This window comes from Haliotis rufescens, unplaced genomic scaffold (assembly GCF_023055435.1).
Source record: "Haliotis rufescens isolate VD_foot unplaced genomic scaffold, xgHalRufe1.0.p SCAF_1, whole genome shotgun sequence".
Classification (NCBI taxonomy): Eukaryota; Metazoa; Mollusca; class Gastropoda; order Lepetellida; family Haliotidae; genus Haliotis; species Haliotis rufescens.
Window position 1 is genome coordinate 19,018,214 of NW_025963779.1, and position 11,184 is coordinate 19,029,397.

The window sequence follows — 11,184 nt, forward strand, 5'->3', positions numbered from 1 at the left end:
TCGCGCAACGAAATCGAAATCCGGTTCGTAAACTATCGTGCAGATTTCAGTTGATTGCAGGATTTGCAAAGCATGTGCACCGCTAACTCGTTGTCAACAGATATTTTCCAAATCGGTTCATGTTTTAAATCAAACTGCTCACGTGATTTGATGCACTTCGCGATGTAAGACCTGTCTTATCACAACATAGATCTTGATTATCAATCAGATCGTCTTAACTGGGTGCCGCCATTTTGTTTGAAACAAATGCAAGTGATATGAGAGGTGAAATATGATTGGTCCATGGGAGATGCTAAGGAGGGACATAACTCGTAATAGCCACTGGTGGCGCTACGATCGAGCGCAGGAATTCCAGCCTAGTTTGGCAAGGGTGGAAATTGGACTTTTAAAGTCGGTTAACTCTCTTGCCTCGAGAAGATGATTATGGGCATGAGACATTCAGGATTAGATAACTGAGTTTGTTGATGACATTTGTTGGGTCAACAATCAGGAAATAACCAGATAACAGGAGTATATTTTACTGAACATGACAACAAAGTCCTCAGTTAAATATTTAATTCGACTTTCATATTTACACTTGCAACAAGGTACCATCAGATGTGGTGACACAGGCAATGCTTGTCATTTGAAGGTCTTGATTTGACAATCAACCAGGTTTGCTGATTGCTGTTTACACAGGAGCTGGTTCCTCGCTATCAGTCACAAACATACCAAAGCTAGTAATAACATAACTGCCAAGAAATGAAATGAGGTTGCCCTCAAGTTTCACAATCTGACAGATTCATTATTTGGTAGACACCCGTGTCTTCTTGTTCCAAGAGAAGTTGGCACCGTAGGATTTTCTCTTGAAGGTGGGTAAGTGTTCTTCTTCAGTGAAATATTCCCACCCTTAAACAAAGAAACATGATGGATGAACATGACAGCGATACTTTGTATTGATAATTCAAAGTCAAGTTGTAAGAACAATTGAATGAGGGTGCCAACCCCAATCCCCCTTGAATCCTGAATACCATCTTATCTTTCACTCTGATTCTCATTGCAAACCCTAAATCCTGAAAACTACCTAACACAAATTTAAAAAACATTGAGAAAAGGGTGTGATTTGAAGTAAATTACTAATTTATTTTGATTTACACCATTAATATTTTTTAAATGTTAAATCTCCATACCAATTACAATTTTATTTGCATCCTGCATACCACACTTCAGAGCCTTGAATACCCTCTAAAAAGACCCCGAATCCTGCGTACAAAAGGTGAGTTGGCAGCTTCTTTAATAGGGGTACTGACCCGTGAAGATTTTAAAAGGCACTTATCTCATCTAGACCTGCACTCAAAATGAACACCCAATAGTAGAGCATGTTTATCATGCAACACAAGCACTTATCCATGACATAAACCTATGGAATAACATGTATGTCATACCTTAATGACATAAGTATGCAAATCCGATAACAAGAAACTGCACTTTTGTCACTGGTGCACATGAATTGGAGTTTAATGTTGACAACATTTCAATAGTAGATAATATGCCTATGACCAACTTCTCAATGAAAAAAGATGGATTACACTTTTGGCATGTCAAAATTTTGCAACCAATGGTTATCAGATATTGTATAGAGAAATTCAAACCATCCGCTGTCATGAAAAGCATGTCTAACTCAGCCAGGCTCTAGACCCTAAACTGACTAACAAATCACATGCTTAATACACAGCTTGTCCTAAATTTGAATGACATTAATGTTCCACCAAAACACTTGTCCCAATAATCTGTATTAATACTGATTAACTGAGACTCAGTTGATATTTCTCGAATTAATAAAACCATGTGATGATTCCTCCCTATATTCCCTGTTTAAGCAGGATCAACAGCATAGATGAAAATACACAAAATACACTCTCACCATTCTTCTCACAGAAGGACATGGCTTCTTCCTTTGAACTGAATTCTACATTCATTGTTGAGAGTGGGTCCGCTCTGTGGAAGAATAAAAACAACAACATATAATATACAAAAACAGGGCTAGGGTAAATATTTATGTTTTACTTTCATTTTCAAAATCCTGTTGACCATGTTGACGTGAAGAGCTAGTTGCATCTGACAAAAACCAGGTTCCAGAACTTATCAAAGCTGAAACATAGATGTCTAAATAAGTAAAAATCTCAGATCTCTGATGGCTGTCATGTGTCATGATTTACACAGAACACAGGGGTTAGTGATGTAGTATGGTATGTAAAGCTTGGAGCTGTGTCTGCGTGCACGTGGTGCATGTAATCAAACTGGATGTCGAGTGGATAGGGTTGGTTAGACAAAAATTTGAATTTTCTTTACATACATTCCTAAATACCATATATCATGATCCTGTATGTAACATCATATATCATGATCCTGCATGTAACATCATATACCATGATCCTGCATGTTACATCATATATCATGCTCTTGCATGTAACATCATATATCATGATCCTGCATGTAATATCATATATCATGATCCTGCATGTAACATCATATATTATGATCCTGCATGAAATGTCATATACCATGATCCTGCATGTAACATCATATATCATACGCTTGCATGTAACATCCTATATCATGATCCTGCATGTAACATCCTATATCATGATCCTGCATGTAACATCATTTATCATGATCCTGCATGTAACATCATATATCATGCTCTTGCATGTAACATCATATATCATGATCCTGCATGTAACATCATATATCATGATCCTGCATGTAACATCATATATCTAATCATGATCCTGCATGTAACATCATATATCATGCTCTTGCATGTAACATCATATATCATGATCCTGCATGTAACATCATATATCATGCTCTTGCATGTAACATCATATATCATGATCCTGCATGTAAGATCATATATCATGATCCTGCATGTAAGATCATATATCATGATCCTGCATGTAACGTCATATATCACGCTCCTGCATGTAACGTCATTTATCATGATCCTACATGTAACATCACATATCACGCTCCTGCATGTAACATCATATACATGTACCATGATCCTGCATGTAAAGTCACACATCACAATCCAATGTGTAACATATATGATAATGATCCTGCCTGTGACTACACATGTAATAATTGCCTCTAACCACATGCATATCATACTGAGGAGACTTCATATAGTAACATGTTTATCATTGAGCTGTTTAATGTCAATGCAGGTTTTAAAATAGCTAGTCAATCTGTGAAATCATTAAGTATACTTTCTTCTCCTAGTCATTGATCCTGATGAAGATGGAAGTAAGTTACTCACGTTGACACCCATCCCATGAGTGGGTTTTCCCATCTCTCCCTCTGATCAAACTCAATCCTCCACCTGCGAGTGCCATAGGATCCGGACTGCATAGCATTCCTTGCAGGTACAAAGATGCGCACTCGTCGCGTGGTGATGTGCTCCTCCGGGACGCCAGTGAGAGGTGTGATGTCAACCTGCATAAACATCATAAACACACATCATTGTCAGGTCTCTTGTATGTTCGGATAACATATTTCTAGGTTTAACATTTAAAAAGGAAGGAAAAAGAAAACGATTTATCCCAAACTCAATTTCAAATTACCGACTCTGCCATCCATTTGAGTCCACTATTATGACTCCACTTACTTGCAGGACCAGCTACAACACATTTTTTGGCCATCATTTTCAGTTGATTGTGTTTCTAAGGAAATATGACAAAACAATAAGGAAACATTTATAGGTGCAGCAGACTGATTTCTGTTTCAGTGGATTCAAACCTTACAGCCTCCACTACCCTCACTGAATAATAGTTTGTTTGTTGTTGAACGCCGCATTCAACAATATTCCAGCGATATAATGCCGGTCTGTAAACAATTGTCTGGTCCAAACTCGAATGTCATCGTGAGCATCGATCTTCGCAATTGGGATACAATGGCATGCATCAACCAAGTCAGCGAGTCTGACCACCCAAACGTTAGTCTCCTTTTACGGCAAGCATGGGTTGCTGAAGACCTATTCTACCCCGGGTCTTCACAGGTCCTGGACGATAGTCAGATGATCTTAGTGTTAGTTGTGTATTGACGTTAGCGTGTGATATTTTAGTTTCAATAATAATATTTATTTCTATGATCTTTGTGTCTATAACAAACACCTCCACACTGGTGTCAAGATATAGCTGTACACCCCTTGTACTTTGTAGTTATAGCATGGTCAGACTGACATAACTTTTCAGCCATCCCATGTACTTGTTCTAGCCATAAGTTTAAGAGGACAAGGTTACCATCGTTAAAGGCTCCATGTACAAAGTCATTTCAAGTTCAAACAGCTGCGAGCCAGAAGGATAGTATCATCTGACGATACAAACGATGTCTTTGGCCATGAATGCAGGCTACACTGTTACATCATTTGTTTGCTCGTTGTTGAATGCCACACTCCACAATATTTCGGTCATATGACAGCATCCTGTAAGTAATCGAGTCTGGATCAGACAATCCAGTGATTGATATCGTGAGCAATGATCATGGTACACTGACACCTGATCCATTTGGTTGTCTCTTATGTTTGTTTGTTGTTGAACGGCACACTCAGCAATATTACAGCTACATGATGGTGGTTTGTAAATAATGTAGTCTAGACCAGACAATCCAGTGATTGATATAATGAGCATTGATCTACCAAATTGGGATACCATGACATAAATCAACCAAGTTACAGAGCCTGACCATTTGATCCCCTTAGTCGTCTCTTACGACATGTATGGGGTGCTGACGGTCACTTAGAACCCAGATTTTCAAGGGTTGTTGTCTCTTATGACCATTTTAGGTTGCTTGGCACTTGTGGGACCTATTCTAGACCAGATTCCTTACTGGTTCCAAGAATAAGGTAAGGTGTTAAAGTCATAAAGTATTGAATCGCCTTCCCTAATCCATGATCAAACAAAAGTGAGCGGATAAGGTCAGTATTATCACAGGTCACTTGTCATGGCTGAGTCTTGACATTACCTTCTCACTGACAGTAATGGTCTGCACTTGATGTGACTGATCTTCATCTTGTTGACGGGGTTTTGCTGCTGTTGTCAAATTATCCCCTGGCCGACCGGAAGCGTAGTACCTGTGAGCATAGATATTGAAGTTTATTAGTCCTCATTTTCATTAGTAAACATTATCATGATTACGGACATAGGGCATTTAGCAAACACCTTTGTGTTATTATTTTGTTCCTTTTTGAGGTTGAGAAATTAAAAAAGTCAGTTTATTGTTCAGTAGAAACCAAAATAGGTTATGGTTCAAATGGTTTTATTCTTCATTGAACGCAATGTTTTCATGTGTTTCTAAGTTGGTCTTGAAGGTTATAAAGGACGGACCGTAAGCATTCTTCTGAAAACAAACACGTTATCTAATTCGCCATAGTGTTCTATATTACATCTGGACAGCTTTCGTGTGCGACACGTTCGCGTAGTGTATTCACAATATACCTTGGAATTATGCTCCTACTGGCTGTTGCTAGTCGACCAGCCACTCGCAATCCTAAAGAAGCAGCCATTTTGAATGTTTCTAAAGGGGTGTAACTCTTTACAAAACATAGCAACTGAGGCGCACGTAAAAGTATTCTCCTAACCCCCAAGTCGAAAGTTGGATAAATTGAGATATTGTCTCTAATTAAAAAACACATTTGCATAAAGTATTGAAAATATTTATCGCAAAGAGGAGTTCTGAAGAAACTGTAGGATTCCTGCAGATCATTCTTCTTATTCCGTGATAGACGATTTATGTCAAATGAATGATAGAGGCGGAAAGCTTATTAAAGGTGGGTATTTTAAACTGAAATATTAGAACTGCACGTTTTGAACCGCGTCGTTATTTAGCCCACGACCTTAAAAAACTGTAAAATAACACGCTTTTAGACCATGGGTTAAATCAAATTGAAAATTTTATTGATCTACCTTAGCGGATGTTCTTCAGCATGTGTTGTAGCACGCTTCTGTATGGCCAATCTGCACCAACATTGCTGTTAAAAGTTTCAACATTTACAATACACATTGGTCCCATAACATTGGTTATATTCTGGATACCCAGTGTGACGTTTTAGACGCATATTACAGACACGTAGATATTGATATAGGTTTGTTTGTTTGACTGTTTTTTCGTCATTTCAAATTTGAATGTGTTCTTGACTACGAAAGCCTATTGGGGCCAAAATTGAAATATGGAAAAGACACGAAAAGAAATTCGTTATAACGGAAGAAAGATTCGTTAGTACGGAAATAATGTCGTTATAACCGAAAAAAAGATTCGTTATTACGAAAAAAGAATCGTTAATACGAAAATAAATTCGTTGTAACGGAAAACGATTCGTTATTACGGAAATAATTTCGTTATAACGAATCTTTTTTTCGTAATAACGAAATTATTTCCGTATTCCGTAATAACGATTTTCTTTCCATAATAAAAAAAAATAAATTCCGTTATAACGAATTTACTTTCGTAATAGCGAATCTTCTTTTCGTAATAACGAATTTATCTTTCGTACTTGACTCATAATTAGAAAAAGAAAATCATGTCGTATGTTAGAATGTTGCTCTCTCATTCCATTTGTGAGTATTGTCCTTTATTTTGTTTTTAAGCCCGGGGCTTAAATTTGGATAAAAGGTTACTCAACTAAAATAGGTAAAATTCGTAAGTAAGCCCAGGGAATAAAAAAGGGACAGTCCCGGCATTTAGTGATACTGAAGTTCCATCCACTAATTTAGGTTACTATGGGTAATAAATGCCTACAAGCGACAATACCCTCTCCATTGCCAGAAGAAATATCTGTTGAAAGCAGAGTCCATACTACGATTCCGACTATGTCACAAGCACTGGTCAATGAATCACTATCAAATAGTGATGATACTATGGACGTTCGCGAAAAGGTGAACGTATCCTGCCCCACCGGTAGCATCCTACACAAACACACGCAAATGCAAGTCAAGTGTTCACCTGAACAAACGCGGGAGCATACAGTATGTGAAAATAGGGACTTGCATCGGACGTCATTCCCTGATGCGTGAAATTTGAAAATGTCCTCCACTTGTCTATCGTGTACGTTGCGAAAGCTTTACTGTAAAGGCTTTGAATGCTGTAACTCTGATAAAAAACCCTTTTGATCAAGCCCTGAGTCGTGTGACGCTCTTTGAATCTTGCCAACGAAACTTGCCACTGTCGATGAACCGGAGGAAACGGACGTTATATATAGAATTCTGATATCTACGCTATAAAAATCGTGGAATGGTCGGAATCAATCTCCCAATGACGAAATAAGGGAGTCTTGTTCACCCCTCTAGAAGTGCCTGGGGCCCGTTTCACAGAAGACGGTCGTAAGTCTATGTTAAAGTATGGGAGTTACGGTAGTTGTAGCGCTACGATCGCTTTGTGAAACGGGCCAGTTCGGCTAACGCCGCGGGTTACGTTTTGGCAGTCATAGTCAATTGATCCACTGTCGATGAACCGGAGGAAGCGGACGTTAAATATTGAATTCTGACATCTACGCCTTAAAACTTCGTTTTCGCGGCATGGCATGGTCCGAATCAATCCTCCAATGACAAAATGAGGGAGCCTTGTTCACTCCCCCTGAAGCGCCTGGCCAGTTCGGGTAACGCAGCGGGTGACCTTTGACGTCGTCCACTTCTTCCTGTCATGGGGGGGCACGGATGGCCCAGTCGTCTAAGGCGCCGTGATTCGCTGTGCAGAGTTGCGTCCCTTGGGTATGCCAGAAACCTATGATTGTGGGTTCGAATCCCGGTTCGCCCCAATTATGTTTCTAGGTTTGTCAGCACCATACCCGTGCTCGTGGGTTTCACCGAAGTGGTATACGTCTGAGACCTGCATCACTTCGGGCTTTCCTCCCACATTAAGCTGACACGCCGTGATATAAATGGAATACTGTTAAAAGCGGCGTTAAACCCAACTCACTCACTCACTCTTCCTGTCATGGCCCCGACGTGCTCTATGGGGGAATGGTCAGGACTTATGGACATTGTGGCGATGTTTTGTTGCTGGAGGTAGTCACTTACGATATGTGCACGATGGACAAAACGTGGATGACGCTCAAACTATTGGAGCCAGTATGTTGTCCCGGTAGTACTGACCAGTGACCCTTCCATTGACAATATGCAGTGGCGTTCTGGCAGTCATAGCCTATTGATCCCGCACCATATCATAACAGACCCACCCCAAAATCTGTCATGTTGCCTTACATTGACGATTCATGACGTTCGTTAGGACGCCCCCAAAATTACCAGAGTCATCTGGTAGCATTACAGGAGACCATCGGCGATTTCTCCCAGTTTCCACGCTCTAAACATCATTGGCGTATGGCTAGAATGAGTCGATTTGTTAACGGTGGTACAACACGTGGTGTGCAGAGTTGCGTCCCTTGGGCAAGCCAGAAACCTATGAATGTGGGTTCGAATCCCGGTTTGCCCCGATTATGTTTCTAGGTTTGTCAGCACCATACCCGTGCTCGTGGGTTTCAACGAAGTGGTAAACGTCTGAGACCTGCATCACTTCGGGCTATCCTGTCACAATAAGCTGACACGCCTCCATGGTGAAAATGGTATCAGTCCCATCGTCTCAGCTGTCCTACACATGGGACAATATGTTTCTGAATAAAATGCCTAGTCGACTCATTGTGTCCCTGGTTAAAGCCGATGGGGTTCGAGGATCCTACACAGTCAACCCTTTCTGTTTTGAAGGAGACATTGTCACTCACTCTTTCTTTAAAACACAGCTCATAATTTTGTGTGAATAAAAAACTTTAAAAAACAACAACCTCATCCTAAAAAACCCAGGTCTCTATACAGAATATTTCGTGAGCAAAGCCGTAATTGTTTACATCGATAGATGAGCATGAGACAGTATGCCTGTAACACATATTTATTAATAATCATTTCAAATCTTCCACTTCAAGATGCCATATCTTGCAAGTCACTGTGTTGTATCCTTGGACTCCACTTGTCCTACTGTGATATGACTGAAACAATTGCTGACTGTCATGTGAAATGCCCATTTATCATCATTTACCCTTACTTGGAACAAAATACCACATAACATCCTTTTTTTGGTCAAAAGACCCGAATTATTATTACAAGTTATTCCATGAATGAGAACAAAAAAGAATTGTGTCCGTAGTTTGGAGGATGGGGACAATTGTTCAGTATTCGATCCACCACTGAAATCAGCACATGGAACTCTTTTTAATCCTTCACAATGTCACAATTGTCAGTCAGTTGCCCCAACTCGACCATGAGAAAATGTGATACGTCTGATCACCAGAAATGGGATTCAATACCATTCTTCTCAGAGGGCCTGAGCTGACTGATCCTTGTTCTAAGGACGACCTGGTCGTGCTCTAACTTGACGGTCAAGGTGATCACACAAGAGTTGTTATGGTGATCAGTGTAGTGATTGTGCTGGCCAAGGCAAGATGTTGTATGGGGTGTTGTGTTGTCTTGTTGATACGGGGTCTGTCCTGTTCTGTTGCAAGAACGGTAGTACAACAGGGTAGAGAGATTGGTCAATGTAATGCTGCCCAGTGAGTGTTCCTTCTAAAACCACCACATCTGTCTTGACTTGGCTACATTTGCTGTATTTGCAAGACTAATGATTCCGCATTGCAGGACTCACGATGCCGCATTGACTTGGCCACAGATGCCGCCTTGTCAGAGCTAATGATGCCGCATTGACAGGGCTACAGATGCTGTCGCATCTACAAACGGTTCGACATCTTGAATACAACAGTGTTCTCCTTGTAGGAGGTTGACACAAATTCTTCCATCTGCCAGGGAAACCTTGAATCTGCTCTCTCCTATGAGGTGAGGTGAGGTGAGGTGAGGTGAGGTGAGGTGAGGTGAGGTGAGGTGAGGTGAGGTGAGGTGAAATGGGGTTTAACGTCGCGTCCAAGATTATTGCACTTATATAGCGACGTGCATGTACATGTGTGTGTTCGTGTGGCTGCTTGTATTAAAGCCGATTTATAGTGCTAGCTCACTGAGATACCATGCTGCAGTTTAACATGAATACCCCACTCAGACACAGTATACTGACTCCGAGCCGACCAGTCCTCATTTTAGCCCCTTAATGCCGAGCGCCAGACAGGCTAACAACAAGTTCTTTTCTATGAACGTGACTATGCCAGTTTCTTATCTACCAGCGTTGCAATGTCAGCGTTACATCTCGTAGTGGTCTGCAAGCCCTGATATTGTAACGACGCAGTCTTCTGGACACTGTCCAGCGACTGACAGTATGACTGTCCCAGCTGATGACGTCACAGTGATGATATCATTCCTCAGATGGAGGCTATGCATGAAAAGTTCCTTGATGATGGTGACAGGCCTCGATCAGACCATGCGCCTGGTGACTATCATTTGTGTACAGCCAAAACTCCTTGCAACGTGATCATGCATTGCCCCTTGATGTACATGTATCATACCAACAGCCTGTTCTTTCTGCTGTAGGGTTAATCTTAGCATGCTACTGTCCAACAGCTTGGAGGTGAATGAACAGGAAATCGTTCCATTTATACCAATAACTTTGTAGGTTGGCATGCTGTTAGTGCAGCCGAAGTTTCACTTCAAACACAAGTTCCATTGATCTGACCACTGTAGTACTTTCATTACACAGCACATTGTTTTGGTTGTGTTTGGGAGATTGATTCTCAACCAATGTGTAACACAATTCGGGGTTTGGATCCAACGTCTCCAAATTTCAGTTTGGTAACGTTGCTTCTATGCCATTCTTCTATTTTATGTCATGCTATTTATGTCCCCCATTCACAATCTTAGTACTTAGTGAGTGGGTGAGTGAGTATGGTTTTACGCCGCTTTTAGCAATATTCCAGCAACATCACGGCGGGGGACACCAGAAATGGGCTTCACACATTGTACCCATGTCGGGAATCGAACCGGGGTCTTGGGCGTGACGAGCGAACGCTTTCACCACTAGGCTACCCGACCGCCCCTAGTACTTAGTACCATGCCACGATCCAATGACCGGTGGTTCAAACGATTTGTAGTCTGTCAGTAAGCATATAGGTCCTGGTAGGCTTAACAAAGTGGCAAACGTCTGAGGCCTGCATCATTTGGGCTTTACTCTAACATTACGCTGACACGTAGTGCTATTACTAAAAAAATGTTCAGTGTCAAA

At 40.9% G+C, this 11,184-nt stretch overlaps 1 protein-coding gene across 1 annotated transcript; it reads right to left on the bottom strand.

Annotated features, from left to right (window-relative positions):
• Positions 1–513: 513 nt before the first annotated feature.
• On the bottom strand, positions 514–5,562 carry LOC124113374 (NADH dehydrogenase [ubiquinone] iron-sulfur protein 4, mitochondrial-like). The gene is made up of 5 exons (XM_046473675.2): positions 5,478–5,562; positions 5,005–5,113; positions 3,302–3,477; positions 1,904–1,977; positions 514–888 (listed from the first exon to the last, which is right to left on the bottom strand). The coding sequence occupies exons 1-5, from the start codon at positions 5,543–5,545 to the stop codon at positions 785–787; spliced, it is 531 nt and encodes a 176-aa protein (XP_046329631.1). The 5' UTR covers positions 5,546–5,562; the 3' UTR covers positions 514–784.
• Positions 5,563–11,184: the final 5,622 nt, after the last annotated feature.